The 27,874-nt window shown below is 35.0% G+C and overlaps 2 protein-coding genes and 1 long non-coding RNA gene across 4 annotated transcripts; 1 reads left to right on the top strand and 2 right to left on the bottom strand.

Annotated features, from left to right (window-relative positions):
* Positions 1 to 2,594: 2,594 nt before the first annotated feature.
* LOC124435131 (FK506-binding protein 3-like) lies at positions 2,595 to 9,297 on the bottom strand. Its single transcript, XM_046985079.1, has 4 exons — positions 9,086 to 9,297; positions 7,484 to 7,724; positions 4,228 to 4,517; positions 2,595 to 2,868 (listed from the first exon to the last, which is right to left on the bottom strand). Exons 1-4 carry the CDS (start codon positions 9,295 to 9,297, stop codon positions 2,595 to 2,597), a joined length of 1,017 nt encoding a protein of 338 aa, XP_046841035.1.
* A 6,079-nt stretch (positions 9,298 to 15,376) lies between these two features.
* On the bottom strand, positions 15,377 to 22,300 carry LOC124433661 (borealin-like). Its single transcript, XM_046983440.1, has 14 exons — positions 21,999 to 22,300; positions 21,204 to 21,298; positions 20,607 to 20,640; positions 20,043 to 20,080; positions 19,681 to 19,751; positions 19,369 to 19,409; positions 18,719 to 18,735; positions 18,198 to 18,263; positions 17,462 to 17,502; positions 17,217 to 17,339; positions 16,644 to 16,691; positions 16,353 to 16,446; positions 15,810 to 15,908; positions 15,377 to 15,725 (listed from the first exon to the last, which is right to left on the bottom strand). The coding sequence occupies exons 1-14, from the start codon at positions 22,150 to 22,152 to the stop codon at positions 15,690 to 15,692; spliced, it is 957 nt and encodes a 318-aa protein (XP_046839396.1). The 5' UTR covers positions 22,153 to 22,300; the 3' UTR covers positions 15,377 to 15,689.
* A 1,502-nt stretch (positions 22,301 to 23,802) lies between these two features.
* LOC124433664 lies at positions 23,803 to 27,801 on the top strand. Of its 2 annotated transcripts, none has more exons than XR_006944554.1 (6): positions 23,803 to 23,911; positions 24,300 to 24,462; positions 24,572 to 24,762; positions 25,702 to 26,058; positions 26,410 to 26,475; positions 26,906 to 27,801. It is a non-coding gene; the product is annotated as an uncharacterized LOC124433664 (long non-coding RNA). The 2 variants fall into 2 exon arrangements; XR_006944553.1 differs by having other exon boundaries at positions 23,808 to 23,911; positions 25,702 to 25,848.
* Positions 27,802 to 27,874: the final 73 nt, after the last annotated feature.

Here is a 27,874-nt window from a genome sequence, read left to right as displayed (position 1 = left end):
ATATCGGCAACGTATCTGCGGTAAAATAGTGGCCTAGTGTCGTTGTAGTTCTTTAGCGACTTTCGTTCATATTAGCCCATGAAAATGTTAGCAAGTATGGGTGCTAAGGAAGAGCCCAACTTAACACCGTCCAACTGGTCATAAAATTTTCCAAAAAATAAAAAAGGCGTCTGTGCTGTTGCTATTAAACAGTCGTGTGAGGTCTGACCTGTTTATACTGAACCTAGGGTTGTGAGTGAATATTAGGTCAATTGCTAGGTTGATGGTTTCAGTAAGTGGTGTGTTAGTGTAAATAGGCTTTCAATGTCGTAGGAGATGAGGAATTTGTGACAAGTTGATGAGTTGAAATATGAGAAGTCGTCGAGGAAAGCGAAAGAATCTTTAGTGGAGTGGTCATCTGGTATGAGTGGTGTTAGTAGAGAACTAAGATACTTAGCTAAATTATAATTGTACGAGTTAATTAAAGAAACTATCGGTCGTAGTGGAGGCGATTGTTCTGGGTCTCGTTTCTTGTGAAGTTTCGGTAAGTCATGGAAGCGTGAGGGTTTAGAACCTGTGGGGAAGATATCATTATAAACTTTGTAGTTAATCGAGTCTTTCTTTAGAAGCTTCCTTAACAGTCGTTGCACAAAAATACGAAGGAAAGGTTTCCTTATCAGAATTGCGAAAGTTTGAAAAGCTTCAAACCAAACAAAGGAAAGCAGAACTAGATGTTATGTTTCTCAAAGATTGTCTTTCACTCGGCGTTTATCCAAAGTTTCTCTGCTTTCCACTACCAAATGTCAACAACCAAGATAGCTTTGCGATACGCAAACGATTAATACGCAGCGCAATCAAAAAGCAAACAAAGCAAACAATGCATTATCCAACATAGTTTGTTCATCGTGCAAATGGAAAAGAAGTAATGGTCCACGACCTTCAAGATAGAAATGTATCTTTGAAAATATTAATACGATGTCAAGAAGCATTAAATTATTAATTACTGTTAAACCTTCGATTAAAAGAAACGTTATTTTCATCTTCAGACATTTCAATGTCGTGTATAAATGTTTTATCATATTCGTTCTCTGATTCAAAATCCACATCTTCCTCGTCGTCAGTTTCCAATAAACTAACATCGGTTGCGTTTTCTTCATTCTCAAAAATCATGTCACCGACATTGCCATCCTTAACAACATCATTATACACCAAAACGTCTTCCATTTCTTCATCACTACATGTCTCATCGTTAGCTTTGTCATCAACACAGCTATGATTTACTTTACAACCTAGTGCAGTGGGCTGTAGCATTGTATAAAGCATTGAATCAGGAAGACGTATAATGGGATTTTCAAACGGACTAGCAGAGTTAGACGCTGGTGACCAATAATATCCGTATGGTATTGTGTTTTCACCAGAGTTGACAATTATTCTTTTGTCGTAGACGATCTGATACTGCTTTACTTCTTTCTTGTTGACAAGCCGACGGGTCCGTTTTTCTTGTGCTATTATACTGTTATCTACAACATCTATTTTATTTTTCTTATTTTCGACATCTGAACGTGCATAGTTACATATCATTTCGTACATAATCAAAATTAAGAATTTGGCTATGTTTAAAATTCAAAGTAAAATCTCTTATCTTACAATGTTTTTCCCATGCAAATCTTGTAATGTAACTACATACCCCATGTTCTTGAGTGATTTCGTTTGTTAAATTACCCAGGTAATCCCCTAAGAGTGGCCTTGGATTCCCGGTTTATTTACATAAATACAGCTAACGGTATCTATGTTAGATATGATTATGCTGCAACTGATCCTATTAAAAACAGTCGTGCGAGGTCTGACCTGTTTATACTGAACCTAGGGTTGTGAGTGAATATTAGGTCAATTGCTAGGTTGATGGTTTCAGTAAGTGGTGTGTTAGTGTCAATAGGCTTTCAACGTCGTAGGAGATGAGAAATTTGTGACAAGTTTATGAGTTGAAAGATGAGAAGTCGTCGAGGAAAGCGAAAGAATCTTTAGTGGAGTGGTCATCTGGTATGAGTGGTGTTAGTAGAGAACTAAGATACTTAGCTAAATTATAATTGTACGAGTTAATTATAAAAACTATCGGTCGTAGTGGAGGCGATTGTTCTGGTTCTCGTTTCTTGTGAAGTTTCGGTAAGTCATGGAAGCGTGAGGGTTTAGAACCTGTGGGGAAGATATCATTATAAACTTTGTAGTTAATCGAGTCTTTCTTTAGAAGCTTCCTTAACAGTCGTTGCACAAAAATACGAAGGAAAGGTTTCCTTATCAGAATTGCGAAAGTTTGAAAAGCTTCAAACCAAACAAAGGAAAGCAGAACTAGATGTTATGTTTCTCAAAGATTGTCTTTCACTCGGCGTTTATCCAAAGTTTCTCTGCTTTCCACTACCAAATGTCAACAACCAAGATAGCTTTGCGATACGCAAACGATTATTACGCAGCGCAATCAAAAAGCAAACAAAGCAAACAATGCAACATCCAACATAGTTTGTTCATCGTGCAAATGGAAAAGAAGTAATGGTCCACGACCTTCAAGATAGAAATGTATCTTTGAAAATATTAATACGATGTCAAGAAGCATTAAATTATTAATTACTGTTAAACCTTCGATTAAAAGAAACGTTATTTTCATCTTCAGACATTTCAATGTCGTGTATAAATGTTTTATCATATTCGTTCTCTGATTCAAAATCCACATCTTCCTCGTCGTCAGTTTCCAATAAACTAACATCGGTTGCGTTTTCTTCATTCTCAAAAATCATGTCACCGACATTGCCATCCTTAACAACATCATTATACACCAAAACGTCTTCCATTTCTTCATCACTACATGTCTCATCGTTAGCTTTGTCATCAACACAGCTATGATTTACTTTACAACCTAGTGCAGTGGGCTATAGCATTGTATAAAGTATTAAATCAGGAAAACTTATAATGTGATTTACAGACGGACTAGCAGAGTTAGAAGCTGGTGACCAATAATATCCCTATGGTATTGTGTTTTCACCAGAGTTGACAATTATTCTTTGTCGTAGACGATCTGATACTGCTTTACTTCTTTCTTGTTGACAAGCCGACGGGTCCGTTTTTCTTGTGCTATTTTACTGTTATTTACAACATCTATTTTATTTTTCTTATTTTCGACATCTGAACGTGCATAGTTACATATCATTTCGTACATAATCAAAATTAAGAATTTGGCTATGTTTAAAATTCAAAGTAAAATCCCTTATCTTACAATGTTTTTCCCATGCAAATCTTGTAATGTAACTACATACCCCATGTTCTTGAGTGATTTCGTTTGTTAAATTACCCAGGTAATCCCCTAAGAGTGGCCTTGGATTCCCGGTTTATTTACATAAATACAGCTAACGGTATCTATGTTAGATATGATTATGCTGCAACTGATCCTATTAAAACAGTCGTGCGAGGTCTGACCTGTTTATACTGAACCTAGGGTTGTGAGTGAATATTAGGTCAATTGCTAGGTTGATGGTTTCAGTAAGTGGTGTGTTAGTGTAAATAGGCTTTCAACGTCGTAGGAGATGAGAAATTTGTGACAAGTTTATGAGTTGAAAGATGAGAAGTCGTCGAGGAAAGCGAAAGAATCTTTAGTGGAGTGGTCATCTGGTATGAGTGGTGTTAGTAGAGAACTAAGATACTTAGCTAAATTATAATTGTACGAGTTAATTATAAAAACTATCGGTCGTAGTGGAGGCGATTGTTCTGGTTCTCGTTTCTTGTGAAGTTTCGGTAAGTCATGGAAGCGTGAGGGTTTAGAACCTGTGGGGAAGATATCATTATAAACTTTGTAGTTAATCGAGTCTTTCTTTAGAAGCTTCCTTAACAGTCGTTGCACAAAAATACGAAGGAAAGGTTTCCTTATCAGAATTGCGAAAGTTTGAAAAGCTTCAAACCAAACAAAGGAAAGCAGAACTAGATGTTATGTTTCTCAAAGATTGTCTTTCACTCGGCGTTTATCCAAAGTTTCTCTGCTTTCCACTACCAAATGTCAACAACCAAGATAGCTTTGCGATACGCAAACGATTATTACGCAGCGCAATCAAAAAGCAAACAAAGCAAACAATGCAACATCCAACATAGTTTGTTCATCGTGCAAATGGAAAAGAAGTAATGGTCCACGACCTTCAAGATAGAAATGTATCTTTGAAAATATTAATACGATGTCAAGAAGCATTAAATTATTAATTACTGTTAAACCTTCGATTAAAAGAAACGTTATTTTCATCTTCAGACATTTCAATGTCGTGTATAAATGTTTTATCATATTCGTTCTCTGATTCAAAATCCACATCTTCCTCGTCGTCAGTTTCCAATAAACTAACATCGGTTGCGTTTTCTTCATTCTCAAAAATCATGTCACCGACATTGCCATCCTTAACAACATCATTATACACCAAAACGTCTTCCATTTCTTCATCACTACATGTCTCATCGTTAGCTTTGTCATCAACACAGCTATGATTTACTTTACAACCTAGTGCAGTGGGCTATAGCATTGTATAAAGTATTAAATCAGGAAAACTTATAATGTGATTTACAGACGGACTAGCAGAGTTAGAAGCTGGTGACCAATAATATCCCTATGGTATTGTGTTTTCACCAGAGTTGACAATTATTCTTTTGTCGTAGACGATCTGATACTGCTTTACTTCTTTCTTGTTGACAAGCCGACGGGTCCGTTTTTCTTGTGCTATTATACTGTTATCTACAACATCTATTTTATTTTTCTTATTTTCGACATCTGAACGTGCATAGTTACATATCATTTCGTACATAATCAAAATTAAGAATTTGGCTATGTTTAAAATTCAAAGTAAAATCTCTTATCTTACAATGTTTTTCCCATGCAAATCTTGTAATGTAACTACATACCCCATGTTCTTGAGTGATTTCGTTTGTTAAATTACCCAGGTAATCCCCTAAGAGTGGCCTTGGATTCCCCCGGTTTATTTACATAAATACAGCTAACGGTATCTATGTTAGATATGATTATGCTGCAACTGATCCTATTAAAAACAGTCGTGCGAGGTCTGACCTGTTTATACTGAACCTAGGGTTGTGAGTGAATATTAGGTCAATTGCTAGGTTGATGGTTTCAGTAAGTGGTGTGTTAGTGTAAATAGGCTTTCAACGTCGTAGGAGATGAGAAATTTGTGACAAGTTTATGAGTTGAAAGATGAGAAGTCGTCGAGGAAAGCGAAAGAATCTTTAGTGGAGTGGTCATCTGGTATGAGTGGTGTTAGTAGAGAACTAAGATACTTAGCTAAATTATAATTGTACGAGTTAATTATAAAAAACTATCGGTCGTAGTGGAGGCGATTGTTCTGGTTCTCGTTTCTTGTGAAGTTTCGGTAAGTCATGGAAGCGTGAGGGTTTAGAACCTGTGGGGAAGATATCATTATAAACTTTGTAGTTAATCGAGTCTTTCTTTAGAAGCTTCCTTAACAGTCGTTGCACAAAAATACGAAGGAAAGGTTTCCTTATCAGAATTGCGAAAGTTTGAAAAGCTTCAAACCAAACAAAGGAAAGCAGAACTAGATGTTATGTTTCTCAAAGATTGTCTTTCACTCGGCGTTTATCCAAAGTTTCTCTGCTTTCCACTACCAAATGTCAACAACCAAGATAGCTTTGCGATACGCAAACGATTATTACGCAGCGCAATCAAAAAGCAAACAAAGCAAACAATGCAACATCCAACATAGTTTGTTCATCGTGCAAATGGAAAGAAGTAATGGTCCACGACCTTCAAGATAGAAATGTATCTTTGAAAATATTAATACGATGTCAAGAAGCATTAAATTATTAATTACTGTTAAACCTTCGATTAAAAGAAACGTCGTTTTCATCTTCAGACATTTCAATGTCGTGTATAAATGTTTTATCATATTCGTTCTCTGATTCAAAATCCACATCTTCCTCGTCGTCAGTTTCCAATAAACTAACATCGGTTGCGTTTTCTTCATTCTCAAAATCATGTCACCGACATTGCCATCCTTAACAACATCATTATACACCAAAACGTCTTCCATTTCTTCATCACTACATGTCTCATCGTTAGCTTTGTCATCAACACAGCTATGATTTACTTTACAACCTAGTGCAGTGGGCTATAGCATTGTATAAAGTATTAAATCAGGAAAACTTATAATGTGATTTACAGACGGACTAGCAGAGTTAGAAGCTGGTGACCAATAATATCCCTATGGTATTGTGTTTTCACCAGAGTTGACAATTATTCTTTTGTCGTAGACGATCTGATACTGCTTTACTTCTTTCTTGTTGACAAGCCGACGGGTCCGTTTTTCTTGTGCTATTATACTGTTATCTACAACATCTATTTTATTTTTCTTATTTTCGACATCTGAACGTGCATAGTTACATATCATTTCGTACATAATCAAAATTAAGAATTTGGCTATGTTTAAAATTCAAAGTAAAATCCCTTATCTTACAATGTTTTTCCCATGCAAATCTTGTAATGTAACTACATACCCCATGTTCTTGAGTGATTTCGTTTGTTAAATTACCCAGGTAATCCCCTAAGAGTGGCCTTGGATTCCCCGGTTTATTTACATAAATACAGCTAACGGTATCTATGTTAGATATGATTATGCTGCAACTGATCCTATTAAAAACAGTCGTGCGAGGTCTGACCTGTTTATACTGAACCTAGGGTTGTGAGTGAATATTAGGTCAATTGCTAGGTTGATGGTTTCAGTAAGTGGTGTGTTAGTGTAAATAGGCTTTCAACGTCGTAGGAGATGAGAAATTTGTGACAAGTTTATGAGTTGAAAGATGAGAAGTCGTCGAGGAAAGCGAAAGAATCTTTAGTGGAGTGGTCATCTGGTATGAGTGGTGTTAGTAGAGAACTAAGATACTTAGCTAAATTATAATTGTACGAGTTAATTATAAAAACTATCGGTCGTAGTGGAGGCGATTGTTCTGGTTCTCGTTTCTTGTGAAGTTTCGGTAAGTCATGGAAGCGTGAGGGTTTAGAACCTGTGGGGAAGATATCATTATAAACTTTGTAGTTAATCGAGTCTTTCTTTAGAAGCTTCCTTAACAGTCGTTGCACAAAAATACGAAGGAAAGGTTTCCTTATCAGAATTGCGAAAGTTTGAAAAGCTTCAAACCAAACAAAGGAAAGCAGAACTAGATGTTATGTTTCTCAAAGATTGTCTTTCACTCGGCGTTTATCCAAAGTTTCTCTGCTTTCCACTACCAAATGTCAACAACCAAGATAGCTTTGCGATACGCAAACGATTATTACGCAGCGCAATCAAAAAGCAAACAAAGCAAACAATGCAACATCCAACATAGTTTGTTCATCGTGCAAATGGAAAGAAGTAATGGTCCACGACCTTCAAGATAGAAATGTATCTTTGAAAATATTAATACGATGTCAAGAAGCATTAAATTATTAATTACTGTTAAACCTTCGATTAAAAGAAACGTCGTTTTCATCTTCAGACATTTCAATGTCGTGTATAAATGTTTTATCATATTCGTTCTCTGATTCAAAATCCACATCTTCCTCGTCGTCAGTTTCCAATAAACTAACATCGGTTGCGTTTTCTTCATTCTCAAAAATCATGTCACCGACATTGCCATCCTTAACAACATCATTATACACCAAAACGTCTTCCATTTCTTCATCACTACATGTCTCATCGTTAGCTTTGTCATCAACACAGCTATGATTTACTTTACAACCTAGTGCAGTGGGCTATAGCATTGTATAAAGTATTAAATCAGGAAAACTTATAATGTGATTTACAGACGGACTAGCAGAGTTAGAAGCTGGTGACCAATAATATCCCTATGGTATTGTGTTTTCACCAGAGTTGACAATTATTCTTTGTCGTAGACGATCTGATACTGCTTTACTTCTTTCTTGTTGACAAGCCGACGGGTCCGTTTTTCTTGTGCTATTTTACTGTTATTTACAACATCTATTTTATTTTTCTTATTTTCGACATCTGAACGTGCATAGTTACATATCATTTCGTACATAATCAAAATTAAGAATTTGGCTATGTTTAAAATTCAAAGTAAAATCCCTTATCTTACAATGTTTTTCCCATGCAAATCTTGTAATGTAACTACATACCCCATGTTCTTGAGTGATTTCGTTTGTTAAATTACCCAGGTAATCCCCTAAGAGTGGCCTTGGATTCCCCGGTTTATTTACATAAATACAGCTAACGGTATCTATGTTAGATATGATTATGCTGCAACTGATCCTATTAAAAACAGTCGTGCGAGGTCTGACCTGTTTATACTGAACCTAGGGTTGTGAGTGAATATTAGGTCAATTGCTAGGTTGATGGTTTCAGTAAGTGGTGTGTTAGTGTAAATAGGCTTTCAACGTCGTAGGAGATGAGAAATTTGTGACAAGTTTATGAGTTGAAAGATGAGAAGTCGTCGAGGAAAGCGAAAGAATCTTTAGTGGAGTGGTCATCTGGTATGAGTGGTGTTAGTAGAGAACTAAGATACTTAGCTAAATTATAATTGTACGAGTTAATTATAAAAACTATCGGTCGTAGTGGAGGCGATTGTTCTGGTTCTCGTTTCTTGTGAAGTTTCGGTAAGTCATGGAAGCGTGAGGGTTTAGAACCTGTGGGGAAGATATCATTATAAACTTTGTAGTTAATCGAGTCTTTCTTTAGAAGCTTCCTTAACAGTCGTTGCACAAAAATACGAAGGAAAGGTTTCCTTATCAGAATTGCGAAAGTTTGAAAAGCTTCAAACCAAACAAAGGAAAGCAGAACTAGATGTTATGTTTCTCAAAGATTGTCTTTCACTCGGCGTTTATCCAAAGTTTCTCTGCTTTCCACTACCAAATGTCAACAACCAAGATAGCTTTGCGATACGCAAACGATTATTACGCAGCGCAATCAAAAAGCAAACAAAGCAAACAATGCAACATCCAACATAGTTTGTTCATCGTGCAAATGGAAAAGAAGTAATGGTCCACGACCTTCAAGATAGAAATGTATCTTTGAAAATATTAATACGATGTCAAGAAGCATTAAATTATTAATTACTGTTAAACCTTCGATTAAAAGAAACGTCGTTTTCATCTTCAGACATTTCAATGTCGTGTATAAATGTTTTATCATATTCGTTCTCTGATTCAAAATCCACATCTTCCTCGTCGTCAGTTTCCAATAAACTAACATCGGTTGCGTTTTCTTCATTCTCAAAAATCATGTCACCGACATTGCCATCCTTAACAACATCATTATACACCAAAACGTCTTCCATTTCTTCATCACTACATGTCTCATCGTTAGCTTTGTCATCAACACAGCTATGTTTTACTTACAACCTAGTGCACTGGGCTGTAGCATTGTATAAAGTATTAAATCAGGAAAACTTATAATGTGATTTACAGACGGACTAGCAGAGTTAGAAGCTGGTGACCAATAATATCCCTATGGTATTGTGTTTTCACCAGAGTTGACAATTATTCTTTTGTCGTAGACGATCTGATACTGCTTTACTTCTTTCTTGTTGACAAGCCGACGGGTCCGTTTTTCTTGTGCTATTATACTGTTATCTACAACATCTATTTTATTTTTCTTATTTTCGACATCTGAACGTGCATAGTTACATATCATTTCGTACATAATCAAAATTAAGAATTTGGCTATGTTTAAAATTCAAAGTAAAATCTCTTATCTTACAATGTTTTTCTCATGCAAATCTTGTAATGTAACTACATACCCCATGTTCTTGAGTGATTTCGTTTGTTAAATTACCCAGGTAATCCCCTAAGAGTGGCCTTGGATTCCCCGGTTTATTTACATAAATACAGCTAACGGTATCTACGTTAGATATGATTATGCTGCAACAGATCCTATTAAAAACAGTCGTGCGAGGTCTGACCTGTTTATACTGAACCTAGGGTTGTGAGTGAATATTAGGTCATTTGCTAGGTTGATGGTTTCAGTAAGTGGTTTGTTAGTGTAAATAGGCTTTCAACGTCGTAGGAGATGAGGAATTTGTGACAAGTTGATGAGTTGAAAGATGAGAAGTCGTCGAGGAAAGCGAAAGAATCTTTAGTGGAGTGGTCATCTGGTATGAGTGGTGTTAGTAGAGAACTAAGATACTTAGCTAAATTATAATTGTACGAGTTAATTATAAAAACTATCGGTCGTAGTGGAGGCGATTGTTCTGGTTCTCGTTTCTTGTGAAGTTTCGGTAAGTCATGGAAGCGTGAGGGTTTAGAACCTGTGGGGAAGATATCATTATAAACTTTGTAGTTAATCGAGTCTTTCTTTAGAAGCTTCCTTAACAGTCGTTGCACAAAAATACGAAGGAAAGGTTTCCTTATCAGAATTGCGAAAGTTTGAAAAGCTTCAAACCAAACAAAGGAAAGCAGAACTAGATGTTATGTTTCTCAAAGATTGTCTTTCACTCGGCGTTTATCCAAAGTTTCTCTGCTTTCCACTACCAAATGTCAACAACCAAGATAGCTTTGCGATACGCAAACGATTATTACGCAGCGCAATCAAAAAGCAAACAAAGGAAGAATGGAAGTTATCGAATGAAGTAACGAAAATATCAGAAAGTTTAAGGAATAATTGTTGAGATATAAACATCACGCGAAAAACATAATTAAGTAGAGACGACACATGTCAGATGAAGTGGCATTCAGAACTTGTTATTGTAATATCGTTGTTGCTTAAACGTAAGTTGCTATTTTGTTCCACAATAAAAATCATAATATTTCACATATTATCCGAACGTTAATGCCGAATCTCGAATAATTTAACAGGTTATGGGCCCAGGAGCGTTTGAGTTTCTGTTGATGACGGCAAATACGGAAACTATATGAGATATCGCGATTTCATGAGAATGTAACTTACATAAGTGCGAAATATTGAATATTGCGACTTCGGGAAATGACGTAGCATTTACACAGATCGAAATTTTCAATGGCCAAAACTTTCACCTTTGGCAGTTTAAGATGCAGATGATACTTGAAGAGAAGGATCTCTGGCAAATAGTTATTGGCGATGAGGTAGAACCTAATGGTGAAGAAACTACTGATACTCAACGTCGACAATATCAAAGGCGGAAAGGAAGGCATTTGCGACAATATGTTTGTCTCTTGGCGATGAACAGCTATCTCTCGTTCGATCAGCGCGTACTGCAAAAGATGCTTGGGCGAAATTAGAAAGTCATTATGAAGTCAAATCTTTGGCCAATAAGTTATTCTTGCGAAAGAAATATTTCACTACAAGTATGGGTCTTAATGATTCCATGACCGAACATCTCAACAAGATGAAGGATATTGCAAGTCAGTTGGAAGCATTGGGTGAGTCTGTTTCTGAGAAAGATCAAGTGGCGACACTCCTTTGTAGTTTACCTGATTCGTACAGTGGCTTAATAACAGCATTGGAATCTAGAGCAGATGACTTATCATAAGAATTTGTTACTGCAAAACTTCTTATGAAGAACAGAAACATAAAGAATCCAACGAAAAACTTTTGCACCTGTATCGAGGGCAATTTTACCTAGAGCTTTTGCGCCGGTTTTTGCCAAAGGTATTGCAGCTCTAGCCAATCTACGAAATAAACCACCAAGACCATAACCCATCTGCCTATAACTTTTTTGCCAGGATGCTCCCCTAAAGACAGGTTGCGATCCGTATCCTTTTTGCTGATTGAGATAATATTGAACATAACGGTTTGTTCTACTCATATTTTTTTTCTTATGTAAAATGAGGTAAGGCTTCTTTTCTGAAATGAAGTGTCACTATCGACTTCCCTCGTTCAAATGAGATGGGATTTCCTAACTCGTCCCTTAAGAGAAACTCGATGTCCTCAAAAGATTTTGTTTGCACGGGTATATATTGAATATTAGTGAATGATCTTGAAACAATGTCTCCATATTTTCCTTGAATAGCAACTGCCTTTAGTAATTTTACATTGACGTCTCCAACAACTTGCAGTTGTACAATGTTACAATATACATAAATCATGACGGATCCGTGCAAATCAGAAGCATAAGGACTTTCGGTTGTTTTCGAAATCTCTACTTCTTTTCCTCCGAAACTAAAATAGTTCCTGTTTACTTCCTAGGACTGGAAACTAATTGACACGATTAAGAGCTACGTTTACTTCCGGCACCATACCTGCACCATAACTACTTACATATATTCAGACATAACAAATATCAAAAATTCAAGATTTCTTTGGACACAACTGATGTACATTTTACGGTATATGTTTTATTTCCACAAATATAATATAACAATATCTATAACTTGATCAAATATCTTAATTTTGACAGTGAGCGCTGATTCAACAACTTGCAGTTGCTGCCTATTATTGTAGGAATTGACTAACTGTGTACATCATATAGTATAACTTACAATTTCTTATTGTTGGAAATGTAAGTATTTCATTTTTAAATGCTTTGGCATTGCTTTTCAATCTAATTATATCATGTTAGTGTATAGTTAACAACATCTCTGGTTGTGTCCGAATATTTATTGAATAGTTAATTGAGTTCGCCTGATAACTGTAATGGTTGGTAAGTATAAATTATAGGTTGATGAGTATAAAACTAAAGGGTTAGGGTATATGAGAATAAAACTATACCGTAGAACCTGTTAAGCGGTCACCTTTGGGGATTTTCCGTGTGACCGCTTAATACAGGTTGACCGAATAATACAGGTCTTTAGTGAGTTTAGGTAAATTACCAGACAGGCTACGTGTAATTATTTAATAAAACTAAAGTTGAACCAATTAGTATTGTTCCTCAACATACATGCCAAATAACCCAAAACAACACTATATAAAGCAATTTTTTTCTTAGTTTAAACTAGAAAATAGAAAATAGAATACATAAAAATAACACGGCTCAAACTGCTGAAAATTAATCAATGGCAAGCGCGTCAACAGAGAAGGTGGTTATAACTTATCAATACCGCGCGTTTATCCCTTTCTTGAAGATACGTTTTCTTGCCGACGGCTTAAGCGACGTAAGAAAAATTCAAATTGCTATGTCCACACACAAACAGAAAATTTTTTCGACACTTTCGAGTGATTGCGGAAGATATATAAAATATAAAGACGTGTATACAAAATATTTGACATGTTCCAGAATAAATATTTCATTATATATTTTATTATGTGATGTTTTTATATTACATGACCGTTTAATACAGTTTCGCAACAATGAAAAATTAAGTTTGGGACATTGGAGAAGGTGACAGCGTCCGCTTGATAGAGGTGACCGATTAATAAAGTAAAATTTATGGTATTTCTACTATGAAATTTTCGAGTTTTGCCATATGACGGCTTAACACAGGTTCTATAAATATATATTTTAGTATCAACAGTTGATTCCTAGGGCACATTCAAGTGTGCATATACAGAAATAAACGAATCCCCGAGAATTCAGCATAAGTAAACTTTTTTCTACGAACATCTACTTTTAAAAGCACGAATCTACTTCACTTTACCCTCCACATTTAACCTGCAACTTGCGACATTATATAGACACTTTTTGCGTGATGTTTTAAGAATATTTAAGTTTTACTTTCCTACAATTTGTCACTTAGAACAATTTAAACAAAAGCACACAATGTTAAGGCAAAATGTTTTCATATTAATTTGCTAAACACCGCCCCTTGAAAAAGAAATAAAATTTTAAGGAGATCCGTCTTTTACCCCTTCAATTCGTGTTTTATCCTCTCATCCGTGTATTATCCCTCATTCTTGTATTATCCCCTCATCCGCATCCGTGCCATCCGTTTCCGCGTTTTATTCCAACCCAATATGTTTCATTAAAATGTTTCATTGTTAACATTCACACAATACATATTTTCTGAAGCGTTTTAAACAATCCATAGAAGCGTCCTTTTTGCAAAGGCAATGCTTTTCATAAAATCTTTGATCACTATCTCTTCGGACACGTTTTACACGGCATCATCAAAATACAACATCTTGTACTCGCCATGCTCCATGATTAACAATCATGTTGACGTTGGGAGGGATGATCGATTAAACAGCCATTAGAATTCTTTTAAACTTTTCCGCGTATCATTGTAGCAATTTCTTCGGCATAGCAGTTTAATAATTTATCTTGCAACATGCTTTGACGCTGATTAACTTTATTTTTTTCTAAGTCAGTCTTTTCAAATTGTAAACGCTAAACCTTTCCATAAAATGCAAGCTATGAAATGCAATTGCTATGTTATCTGCTGTCTTACCCTAACATGAAAAAGGAAACGGATATACTGATACTTCAATCATGATGAATGAAACAATTGCATGTTTCCAATTATCATCTGTTTCATTTCCCATTCATAATCTTAGCCTATTCTGTTTCCGGTTGACATGTGCGCGCCCGGTTTACTTCCTAGGTCTGGAGACTAATTGGCACGGGTATGAGCTCTGTCAAAAAGGGTCAGTATAGCTGCAGGGTATCTACTGACCAATGGCAGATGGTCGGCAGAGGAGCAAAAATAAATAAAAGTTCTAGAATTGAAAGGGGCAATGTTGGAAATCCAATCTCTATTGAAAAACAACAATCGAAAATTGTTGCTCTGCACATGGACAACTCAACCGCAATTACTTATATCAATCATAAAGTGGGTACCCATTCCCACGGACTGCTCAGTGCATTTTTTAAACTGTCAAATTAGTGCATTTAGAACGCCCTCTTTGTGACAGTATATCGTGTGGCCTGGCAGTCCAATATTGTAGCGGACAGAGATTCTAGATAATTTCGCGACAACAGTGACTTGATGCTCGACCCAGTCGCCGTTTGGCATTTCTGGTCTCCTAATACATCGTTTGGCTTCGCGCACCAACCAAAAAGGTACATCAAGTGGAGACCAGACCCCTAAACTCTATATTCGGAGGCTTTGACATTAACTGGGGACACCTAAAGGGCTATGCATTCCCCCCTGGATAATATGGTCTTTTTTGAGTCCTCAGCAAAGTAGTCTTAGACAGGACAGAAATCTTAGACAAGACATATTAAAAATGCCAACAGCACGCTCTTCAAGACGATATCAAACACAAGTAAATTGCAACGTGTTTACTATATAAAAAGTGTACTGTCTTGAATCCGGTGGTACCCTCACAGTAGACTTTGTTCGCATGTAGATTCGCTCCACGAATTTGGGCCACAAAAGTAAAAATACATTTGAAATCCTCAGAAAACGTACTTTCGGATGATGACAAACAAATACACGTATTTTTCAGCGCGTTTGCTACTTGAAAAGTAGGCCTTTTTGGATGTCAATACTTACGTCGTTATAAACATCGCGCATAATGATTAATGTAAAGTGACAAAATCGGAAGTAGTCTTTCCAAAACCATTACAAGCCGACAATTTTATTTCATTGAGCATGGATAGAACTATCTCCCTAAATTTAAGGATTGATGGCTATTGGTCATTAAATAAATTTCTCTCTCTCCCTACTAGGATGAATAACAGCTATCGGTCACTTGAAATCGCTAAATTTAGAGTGAGATGTATAGAAACAGAAGTTCCATTCATCCTCAGTTTAAGAAAGCAAAATCTCAATAATTTCGCGTCGATTCTGGCGCGGGAGGGAGAGATTCATACATAAAAAAATCATCTATAGACGCAGGTACTTAGCAAAATTCCTTGATATCACTTCAATTGCATTACTTTGGCATCTTCAACATCTTTGAGAGCTTTTCCTTAAATTCATAGACAAAAAGTATTGAAAATTATTTTTCGGTGTTTCTCTTAACTAATTCGACAGACACACGTCTCAAGAGTACCTGGAGTAATCGTATATTATTTTGCGCTACGTTGTCGCTTGCCACATCAATCTCTTGAGCACTAAGCGATGAATTCTCATCTACACTTAGTTGCAATGTCTAGAACAACATGTAAAACAATGAACAAAAAAACGATGTAAGGAAGGTAAACTACAGTCAACAAAAACAGGCAAATTAGCTTTGTGCTTGTCCGTTTGAAGGACTGGTTTCATTTTGAACTTCATGTTTAAAAAGCTATGAGATTTCGTTTTTTCGACAATTTACACTCAGCTAAGTCACATCATCAATAAACTATGTTATATATTTCAACAATAATTGACAATTTTTCCAAAAAAATTCAAAATGCTTAGAAATTTCAAAAATGACTACCAGAAGTTACAAATGGTACAAGTGTCAGATATCGGACCATAAATTGTATGAAGTTGGCATAATGTCCTAAATTCTCAGATGAGCCTGCAGTCTAAAATACCAATATTATCAAACGCTTGATGAAACACAACTTATCCTTTTGCATATTTTACTCTTCGAAATGAACCAACAAACCTTTCCTCCTGTTAATGGTATGATGACCTTCGGAGCATTGTGGTTCGAAGGCCCAACATAATTGGTCAGGGGTGATCCAGTCATGGATATTACTCTAAGTAGGAGCAGATAGTGAAAATGAGAGATCAGGATAAAGGATATGGTGGGGGTGAATGTGAGGTAAAGGTAAGGATGGTTAGAGTAAATGTGGGAGAAAAATGATGGTAAGGGTCAATGTCTCATAAAGGTAATGGTGAGGGTGAGTGTAGTAATGAGAGTTTTGGATGACTTTACATAACATAAATGACAAACCTCTCTCCAGGTTTCGGAGCTCTCATTCTTGTAGCAGGTATAGGTAACCTATAGCAACAATTTATAAGAAAAGAGTTTTTTAAGAAGGTTTTTTTGAGAAGTGGCATTGAGTATAATAAAAAAAGTTTTACTGATATTTCAAGTAATTGCTATAGAATTGAGAACGCATTTGGATAGTAAACTTTTCAGAAATTAAAGATGCTTACAAAGAAATAAAAGATGTTTACTGACGTTTACCAACATCAGCTCTGAGATTTGCATAAGCCAGTATAAACACGAAAAGCATTTTTATTTCTTTAATAAAATAATAATAATATGAAAAAGATGAATTTAAAACAATTGTTTCATTTTTCCTCTAACAAGTATTCATGATTGACTTGCAAATTCTTTTTAATTGATTGAGCTAAGATCGGTTTGCACAGGATAATGCGAACTCATTCTGCAGAACAATCGATGAACGCAGTGGGTTGTTTCTATTTTATAAAGACAATTGATCTCATAGGTTTTGATGTTCCCAAAATTCTCCCAAACAATAGGTGTTTTTGGCTATCCATATCCCCAGACCGTACAAACCTTGGATCAAACTTGGGGGTAATTAATATGTCTTTAGTTAAAGCAGTGAGGGTGGTCGACTTCGGGATTGGAGTGATAAAATTCAAGGCTGGAGTCGCTGACGTCTTTCCCTGCAAGCGCCGACTATAGATAAATAAAGTATTAAATTGGTATTAAAATTAAATGAGAAATTTATCAAATTTTTCCACCAGGCGTACGTGCATAGCTATAAGGATATACTTTACAAAAAGTACCAATTAGCTTACCTAGACCTTGTACGACGAGGAGATGTTATTGCTGTGTTTCGCTGCGGTAGAAACATAAATTCCATAATGACTTTTTTACTAAAATAAACTTAAGTCCACTGTTTGTAAAAACACTTACTATAAAACACGAGTAAATTGATCAACAGAAGTGCCTACGTAGTTGCGAAGCACTTAATGCTCCCTATCAACTTCACCAATAAAAGTAAATGGTTTGAACACGGGAGTATCGTTACATGTTTGTAAATGTAGATCGTCCAGGTTGGTATAGTCCTGAGAAGGACTGTTTTTGTTGTTGTTGACTGACGTTTCGACAACCTTAGCGATAGTCATCTTCAGAGTCAAATGAGGAGTAAACGCCAGGTTAGCCGTATTCGTTATCTCGTTCTTACGTCATTGTATTGTGTGTACAGGAAATGTGTGGGTGTCAATTGTGTATTGTCATTGTGGATTAGTGTGAAGTGTAATGTTTCTAGTCACCTTAATCCACTTCACACTAATCCACAGAGACAATACACAATTGACACCCGCACATTTCATACACACAATACAATGACGTAAGAACCAGATAACAAATACGGCTAACCTGACGTTTACTCCTCATTTGACTCTGAAGATGACTACCGCTAAGGTTGACAAAAAGTCAGTCAACAACAACAGTCCTTTTCAGGGCAATATTAACCTGGACGATCTACATCTACAAACATGCAACTTCACAGCAACATAGCCTCAGTTGTACCTTGCGGCTTCGGTTTGATTTTCCCACAGTTTGAACATTACTCGAAAAGCCATTCTCCATAGTCGACTAGATAAGAAAATTTCATCGTTAAAGAATAAAGATTACATCATAAAAACACGAGCGGGAAGTGACAAACGATTAAGTGTTTATTTGATGTTTATTGTGCGAAGAAATGTTTATTGTGCGCTGTTGTGAAACTTTCAGGGTATTCTCAAGATTATTATGAAACTTTCGACTATTCTTAGGATCATAATGAAGCTGTCAGAGTATTTTAACGAACATGATGAAACTGTCCTGAAGGGTATTCTTGAAATTATTATGAAACTACTAAAAGACTTACCTTTTAGGATGCAACTTAAATTTCAACTGTAGTTCACTTAGAGTTTTTTTTACCAATTTTGAAAACAATTTTATACCATGGCATGTATTTTAGGCAATGGCATTTTATACCATAGGGTGTAGATCAACCTTAACGAAAATCACTGGAAAATAGCTGGTAATATAATAAAATGAATGCTAACCTGATCCAAAACGAATCCTAACAAAATAAAGAAAATAAAGGATTGAGTTAGCTTGTATAGTGCCGTTCAATGGAATGAACTTTTTCAAAAATTCTGTTTATCGCTATTCACCAATAAACGAATAATGACTAAAACCATGTCTAGAAAATCGCAAAATACGTAGAATTTCAATGGCCAATGAACGTTCGCATATTAACGGTCACAGACTTTCAAAAAAAGTATGAGCAGAAAGTAAACGTCATCCAAGTCATTAGGTACTAATAACTGGTAGTCCAATATTTTAAACGTAAATTGCCAAATACAGGGTGTATTTACCCAAGTGTAAGTACCATCTAAGCCAGTGTGTAATATCTTTGATTGTATAATCCAAGAAAAAAAAATTCTGTTTTAACAATATATTCGCAGTTATAGTAAAGGATATTCACAAAAGTGTAAATACCATTCAAGTCAGAATCTGATATATGGGAGTCTATAAACCAAACAGAAACTTTCTATTTCACCCAAACGTTCCCAGATACATTTATTGGGATACTTACAAAAGAAGAAGAAATTTTAGTCACTGGGACACTGGGGAGTGACATGTTCGAGTTATTGGGTAAGTGGTGACCAGGCTCCAAAATTGTGGCAACCACAACTGATAGTTATCCTACCTGAGCTATTGATTTCGCTAGAGAGGTTTGACAATGGCATTCTATAAGTTAAAAAGTAAAACTCTAAGTTTTCAAAATTACAAAAAACAAACACGTTTTAGCAATGAATAAACACTTCTTAGCTATATTTGGGAAACAATGGGGGGTCAATTGACGAAATTTTTGTACGGGAGAGGGTGCGTCAAATCCTTTAAATGAATTCATGTCGTGTCGGTGGCTCGTGGTTTCTCGTTTTTTTTGTCATTAACGTACATAAAGATAAGGAAGTAAAAAGTCACATGACAAACACAAATCAGAAGGGTTTATCCGAACCTTTGCTCAACAGGCATGTTGCCAGTTACCGATGCTGATGTGGAAGCTAATTCTGTTATGGACGCTGTCACCTAGGAGCAAACAAATTCACAGAAAGGCGGTAAAGGAATTATGGCAAAATTAAAGTGCGTCGTGCTTTAGAGATTTGTATCGAAGACTCGTCTCCGAAATTTCATAAATACTACTAAATTCGAGAGTCACTATAGGTCAATAAATCGTAGTCTTTGTTCAAAGTAACAGATATCGGAGACCGCAGAGTGTTTTACAATTTCATTTTCAGACACAAATTCTCAATATGTCAAAGAACAGATCTATGAGCTCGTTTAAATGTATCAAAGACTTAAAGGCAAAGTATTGTATACCTGAGCACTAATGGCTAAATCAACATTTCCTCCGTTATCTATGAAACGAACAAAGTGCTATCATTAAATGCAAAACTGATACCAGCAGAGGTGTATCTATGTCCATCTGACAGGTAGGATGCAGATTTCATGAAGATGGTGGAAAGGCTGCCAATGCCTTGCAATGGGGCTCTTACTGTTGAACATTGAAGATATTAGTTGAGTTTCACACTTATTCTTTGAAGGGTTACAATACTTTGTATTTTTCAGCCTGTTATCACAAAATTCCATAATTTGTAATCGCCTCAAAGGTACATCCTACCCAAAAATCCACCAGAACCACAAGTTTCATTGAATAATGAGGTTGTTGTCACTAATAAACTCATTTTTGCATGTACGTTACATGTTTCACTCTTTTTTAAATTACTTTTCAGTTAACTATTTTGAAGATAGTGACATATGTACCCCAAGGGGTTGTAGAAAAAATTTCAAGTTTATAGAAACATCCATGGTGTAACTGAATTTCTCAAAAAAGAGTAAGATTTGCAAACATTATGTAATTCAGCTTGTAAAAACTGTACTCACTTAGAAATTCTTCAAATGTCATTTTGCGTACACTCTGAAAACAAAAAAACAACAAGGCTTTACCTGGAATGATATGTATATTGATGCCATAAAGGGATACATATGGTATGACATGGCTAGTTGACAAGTGGCATGGTCAACCTGCAAATTTGATCCTGTTGCATATATGTAATTTTTACTTTGTTCAAACACTCCCTGTCAAAAGTTAAACAATAGAGTATTTGACTTCTAACAAAATGAATTATGACAATGCTCAAAAAGTTGCATAGCATGAAAAAACCTTGCTTTGATATGCTAGTGATATTGGAGGGTAGATATCAATGCTCGTTATGTATACGTTATGAAAAACTAGTCGAAAAAACCAAACATCACATTATTTTTTGTAAAAAAAATGATATACAGTGTTTTCATCCTAAAATGGTAAAAGTTGTATTCAATTTCATGTACATATGCAGTAACTCTATGAAATAACAAGTAACTAGTTACTTTAATTAGCATTAGCCTCTTGATGCATGTCAGAGGAGTTTATATGGTGGGAAGCCATTTATAATAAACAAGTCATTTACAAGAACAGTTATTCCAATATATTTTAAATACCTTAACAATTTCAATGGTTGCACTCTTATAAGCATTCCCGATCAGTGCTTTAGCTTTTTGGATGCATTTTATCATTTTCTCACGCTTGCTCTTCACTGTAGAAAGTACATATGGTTATAAACATACACACTTTAAGTTCATGATGGGTGATTAATCTGTGACAACACTTGGCAGACCAGCTGGTTTTCCCATGTGACACACAATTTTCATATATGACTTGTACACAAAATGTTAAACAGTTGTAGTAAACCATATTAATTTATGAAATGTCACACAGATTAAGTGCTTCTTACACAGGTGATGCTTTCTACGAAATTTTTTAAAAAAGTCAACTTTCATAACAAAGTTTAGGAAATTGGAATATTTTCGCCTTAATTTTACTTGTAAATATTTTCTAACATAACCTTAAAGAATAAGGTCTATTTCCTCTACATTTATTTTAGATATTTACAGTCTTGTCATATGTGTTTTTTTCTAAAGTCTCAAGTTTTTTGAAGGGAAAAAATTAAGATCCTCAGTCGTTGTCTTTAAAGGTTCGCAGGTCTGATTCGTTTCTCTTAGGTATAGACTTAAAAACAAAATTTTTCTGTCAAACTAAGCGTAATTTTGATGATATACAGCTTTGTTTAGAGTGTACTTAAAAATACCGTTTCAAAAATAATTATTTCCGGGGGCACGCAATGTATTAAATCAATATCTGTCAATTTATATATTCAAATTTTAGTATTAATATTTTCATATTTGATTATTACAAAAACAGTACATGATAATACACAATCTTGTACGCAAATTTACCTTGGAGTAGAAAATCTTCGATATAATCGTTCATTTTATTTTCTTGCTCTTCAATTGACATGGATGTATTTAAAGGTACGTCGGGCAAGACGGGTTTGCATCGTTTGGTTCTGCAGACCTTCTTTAGGACTTCTCGATTTCTTTTTGGCGCCATTCTACTTCATTAAAGCACTTTAAATCTGTTTATCGTTAAAGTAGGCTAAAACTTACGCTCTGATATTCAAAATTTGAAGTGAAAGAGCAAACAAAAACACTGCTCGCTCAAATTCTCAAATTTCGCGCGGTCAAATTCATGACATGTTTCCACCTTTTCCATCCATCAAAACAACATTAATGCCTCGGTCTACTTAGAGAAAGACTAGGACCAAATAAACATTGAAGTATAACAATAGAGAAAAAACAAATTTTGCAAAATATGGTGTTTTTTAGGAGTTGATTGGTTATGCTTGCTTGGTTTTTAAAATGTTTGATGTGATTGTTTTTGTAAACTTTCTTTGTAAACGTATATTCCGAGTCTAAAGCAACAGGCATACTCTAAACTTAATATAAATCGGGTGTTGACTTCCCAATACCGGTACCTCTCGGTACTTCTTCACTGTATGGGAAAACGTATGAATAGTTAATATTTCTTATCCATCATACCCATTGATCAATGATCATACATACCATACCGTGATACCATTGTCCTATACTGCTGAATAGTTCGCTGCTGCTGACTGCTGATCAACATCAAAGATCAACATTCAACGTTTGATGATTTGAATTTGAACGGTTTGATGTGTTGCAGAAGGATGAACATACAAATTTTCCATTCACAAAAACTCATAATAAATAGTTAAACGCACAGGTTGAATCAGGCACTCGTAAATTTTTACCTGCGATAGAATATGCATCGGTTTTGAGAATGCATTGTCCAAGTGAATCAAATGAGAAATTAGTGGATATTTTGAAAATTTGACTTTAGATTTTGGACCGCACGAGACAGTACATAGATGGAAACGTATGCCTGCTTGTGATGAATTTGTGGGAGCAAGGTAAATACAATAAATCCAAACGTATGCCAATAGAATGTATGCGGTAATAGACAATTTGATCTACCCTTTAACAACATCCAATGAAATATTTGTACACAGTATAAATACGAATACAGTGATGAAACTGCCTTCAAACATTAGAAAATCCATTTCTAGCATTGTTTGCAGGGTTGCGTTTACAAGTAAAAAGTTTTCTTATTCTGAATGCTTCGATTTTTGTTGTATTTGCTACTAAGTAATAAAGTTCTGCATTTATTGTAATGACTTCTTTTGCTTTAGTGGCTTTTCCGATGAATTTATCTTGCATGAAAAAATATAAGTCTTTCAATAATTTTTTTACAAGCCTAATGGTGACTCATATATCCAAATTTTTAGTTTGTGGAAGGTAAAACATCAACACTAATGCCAAGTTTCCATCCCCATATAAAAACATTTGGAACTACTGCAGTTTAGCAGACACCTTGGACACTGACCCAAACCCAAACATTAAGATACTAAGCAAAAACAAGCCCACGCTGCGCATATAAGTGTTGCCAAACTGCAGTCTAGGCAAACATTTTCTATTCTTTTACATCTTCATATTGACTAAAATATATACCTACAGTTTTACCACCCGTTTCGCTCATTCTAAATGGGTATTACCCAGAGTTCTAAATTTTAGAATGCGGAAGATAGCCAATTTAGATTGCTTTCTGTGCTATCTGAAGGCTATGTTTGTCTCTCCTGACCTCAATATCTCTGGACACTGTTAGTGTAAGGATAATAATATCTGTGATCGTCGCCATTTTTGTTTCCAAACATACACTAATAATCTATACCAAGGATTATTTAAATACAATAAACGTCCAAGAAACGTCGTTGTCTGTGGACAAGGTCAAGGTGAGAACGATCTCTTCTTTAGTCGTTCACCGTCTTTTAAATTTTTTTCTGTATGCAGTAAACCAACTACGAAACCAGCGCCATCAAATCAAAGCCATACGTATCTCAATAACATCCCTAAATTTGTATTTCTACTCCACAGTAATTTGTATGAAGTTCTACTTTAAACTTTCCTTTTTCAAAAAGTACATTCTTATAATGTATTGTGATATACAATGGACATTCTTTATGTACAGAGTTATAGGCTGTGAAACACAGTAACTGGTGCAGCTTTATTGTAACACTTGATGTTATAATGTCAGTAAAAATTTCACAAAATTTGTTTGATACTGCATGTTTTGAAATTATTCAAAAGCTTCTTCACAACTGACATTATGCTTTTTTTCAGAAATGGATTGGCAACAAAGTTGCTTCTGTCAAAAGAAAATGTCAATCTAATAATTCGGAGTCACCTCTACCCTCATGTAATCCACCAAAAGTCCCCAAACCACCACCCAGATTACGGGGGTCAAGCGGATATAATCTATTTTGCTCAGAATTTTTTAAATCAGGTGAATGAAATATTAAATCACTTTAGTATAATCAATAAGGGTGTAAGGAATGTTAACCATCAAGAATTCGCTATGATGAAAGCCTTGACAAATTTATCCATTATTGCAGATGAAGTAAAGGGGTTGTCTCACCTGAGTGAAAAAAATAAATTGGCTTCTGTCAAATGGATTGGTTTATGAGAATCCGAGCAAAATAAATACACACAGAAAGCTAATGACATGAAAAACAACCCTGTGACATTAGATGATGCTCAAAGAACAAGATTGGTTGATCAGCATATGAAAATTTTAGCTGAGGAGGTAACAGTTGTTTTAATAAATAAATTTTGCAATGAATAGCAGAGGTAGCATTAAGTAATTAGAATAAATTAGAACAGGCTATTGATTGGGGAGACTTTAGTCTCTGGAAATGTACATAATTCATGGTATTCTGATAAAGGAAGTTTATATTGCCTTAACATTGGATGCATTTCTAATAGTGTTATGTTGAGTAAAACTCTTTGTTTTGAGCATGTATTTTTTGTGCAAACATGGTTGCAGTGATTACCAGATAGAAAGTTATTTCTTATTGCAAACTTGTTTTTCTTTTGGCATGAAATTTGACTTGAACGTCATCTGGCATGAAAATCTTTTTTGTATTCTGGTTGTGTGGAATGTATCAGTTGAACTGTTTCATAAGGCTATGAAAGAATTAATGAAGAAATGATTTAATAATAATAAACTATATTTAATGGTAGTATGAAGTTTAAAGTTTGTTTGAAATTGAAAATTTATACAGTTACTAAATGCTGTGAAAAGTGATTGTAAAATTCTTTTGGTTCCAAGAAGATTAATCGCTGAAGAGATGATTGTTGTTGCTGTTGTTGCTGATATGTTATGACAATATTTGTACTTCACTGTCTTAATCACAGATGTAATGCAGACATATATGTCATATAATTTGGGATATGTAGAATAGTGTTTGGACAACAAAAGATTCTGTTTAATTCTCCATCAGTAATGGTGATCATTACAATAGCATTGATGGTATAGCATTACATTTGTAGAAATAATAATTATCATAGCAATACCAACAACAACAGAAACTATGTATAGTAAATAAAAAATAGTAGCAATAATAATAAAAACAAATGTCATCTCATGCCATTGGTTAAAGTCCATATTGTTGCAAACTATACATAGCTTTTTGCAGTACTTATGCCTAATGTAACCATTATCAGTTATTTACTTTCCTTTTAGTTCAGTTACTTGGAGTATCTTGGTTGCCAGGCCAGCTGCTTACTGGTGAATGGAAAAAAAAAGAACTTTATGTCCTTGGTTCATCAGGAGGAAAAAGATTTGTTCACAATGAACCAGCAGTTTTGTGCAAGTTTCAAGCAATGTTTGGTAAAGAGTAAAAAATTTGCAAAGATCACAAATTCGTAATAGGCATAAAGTTTAACTTCTGTTGATATGTCAGCACCAGTTTCATGGATACCAGTTACTGGATGGTAGTCAAGTACATACATATGACTAAGTTTCAGAGCTTTACTATAATGTCATGTTACGTATGGTTGCAAAATGTTCATCCCATCTCAAAATAGCATATTTCTAACGGTAAATATTAAGGTATTTTTGGTATCCGATAAAGTGGTGTACGTATATAATATCATGAAACCATTTGCTACACTGTGTTTCACGCCTTTTGGCAATCACCAGGTGAATGACAGTTTAGTTGATGCTTTATTTTACTTTTATGAATTTATATTTTGCTCAATCTATAAAGATATTGAGCACACTTTTATAACGAAAATTCACAAACTATAATTTTATATTGACAAGCCTGCTTCGTGATTTCTCTCTCTTCATTAAATTCTCTAAAAAGAGTGAAAAATCACGAAGCAAGCCTTTTGGGATAAAATTGTAGTTTGTATAGCTAAAAAAAAATTTGTATGCTATATTTGGTAGATGTAGACCGAGAAAAACAGAAATGGACTCATGAGGATGTAAGAATGCTCTTTAACAAGAAGTATAGTAAGTTAATTTTTTATTTATTCTTGTACGCAGGTCTTCACCATTGAGAGTGACGTGATCATACAGGTGTAATTTTAACCACCACAGGCCTGGATAAAGTATTTCACTCTATGGCTGCAAGTTTAAAAAAAATCTTTTTTGAATAAACTTTTCATTAAATACTTTTTAAAACAGTATAATGTTGTTAATAACAGTTATGTACAAAGGTTGCCTGTATATTCCTCAATGGTAGTGTTTACCTTACAGTGATAGTTTAATTTTACCTTTTGATACACCTGCATAAAGAAATCTTCTCTGTTTTTTAATAAAAAGTATATGGAAGATACAAATTTTTTTCCTGTGAGTAATTTTGTAAAAATTACCCTTTTTACAGTCATGTTGTTAAGTCATTATGTTTGTTAGTTCTTGTCAGTGAGCATTTTTCTTAAAGGTGAAGCAAAAGGTGTGACTGGTTCTCGCGTTCCATATCTTTCTGGTGGTTTTCATGTTGAAGGACTACCAGATAACATTCGCCTAAAGAAGCCACGACAATATGGCTCAAAGGAAATACAAAAAATCATGGACTGCCAGGACAGTATTTCCTTCATTCTTGAAGCGTCAGAAGGTGCACCTTTGTAAGATTTTGGTGAAGACTGCAAGGAATTGCACTGATCTGCTCTCAAGTTTTCCCAAAGGTCTCATTGGTTTGCATAAGGCAAATTGTATTTCTCAGATGATATATGGGCATATGTGACGAAAAAGATCTAATAAATGCCTTATATTAAATTAACACCTTATACATATTAAACGCCACCGCCCCCTCCTTGCAACGCTTCTTACTAATAAAGTCCCGTCCTCGATAGACACCCACCACCTTCACAACATTAAATTTATGATATATTAATTATAGTGGGTTCACAATTTGGCTTATAAGAAGTTTAGTTTGTCTTAGTTTTGTTTTATATTTGTTCACACAAACAACTAATATACACGTCTCTCTTTTCATTTCGCTGCACCACAACATCTAGAATTGATTAAACGCCCTGGCCGTTGATAAATTCATTTACGGTACCAACGAACACTCAAAATAAAGCAACATATATATCATAAATGAATTCCACTTTTAACATTTCGAAATTCGAATTCCGCTGCGTCGACATTTTCACTTTACGGTGCTTTTTGTGAAATAAACAGCACCGCATAATCCAATATCATCGAGCATATGTGATTGATACACAAAAGTATGCAGTAGCCAGTAGCAATGTTTTGTTACAGCAAATAGTTGACAGTTGTGGCTTTAAATTTTTTTTAACAAATTATGTTTCAAATAAAATATTGATTTTTTTAGTTAGTACAACGACCCTTATAGCATGGACCTTATTAGTAGCAGAGTATGTAGCATCTTATAATAAAAACAACC

This window comes from Xenia sp. Carnegie-2017, unplaced genomic scaffold, assembly GCF_021976095.1.
Source record: "Xenia sp. Carnegie-2017 unplaced genomic scaffold, XeniaSp_v1 HiC_scaffold_14, whole genome shotgun sequence".
In the NCBI taxonomy this organism is placed as follows: domain Eukaryota; kingdom Metazoa; phylum Cnidaria; class Anthozoa; order Malacalcyonacea; family Xeniidae; genus Xenia; species Xenia sp. Carnegie-2017.
This window is presented reverse-complemented; position numbering and strand designations above follow the sequence as displayed.

What these genes read in the sequence shown, in the direction of transcription:
- LOC124433661 (XM_046983440.1), bottom strand. Translation starts at nt 22,152, where the DNA reads ATGGCGCCAAAAAGAAATCGAGAAGTCCTAAAGAAGGTCTGCAGAACC. An exon ending in CAACCATTGAAATTGTTAAG is followed by an intron (nt 20,641 to 21,203) that starts GTATTTAAAATA and finishes TTTTGTTTTCAG; the next exon opens with AGTGTACGCAAAATGACATT. An exon ending in AACATGCCTGTTGAGCAAAG is followed by an intron (nt 19,410 to 19,680) that starts GTTCGGATAAAC and finishes TTTAACTTATAG; the next exon opens with AATGCCATTGTCAAACCTCT.
- LOC124435131 (XM_046985079.1), bottom strand. Translation starts at nt 9,297, where the DNA reads ATGGAAGACGTTTTGGTGTATAATGATGTTGTTAAGGATGGCAATGTC. An exon ending in GACGTTTCTTTTAATCGAAG is followed by an intron (nt 7,725 to 9,085) that starts GTTTAACAGTAA and finishes AGTAAATCATAG; the next exon opens with CTGTGTTGATGACAAAGCTA. An exon ending in AACGTTTCTTTTAATCGAAG is followed by an intron (nt 2,869 to 4,227) that starts GTTTAACAGTAA and finishes AGTAAATCATAG; the next exon opens with CTGTGTTGATGACAAAGCTA.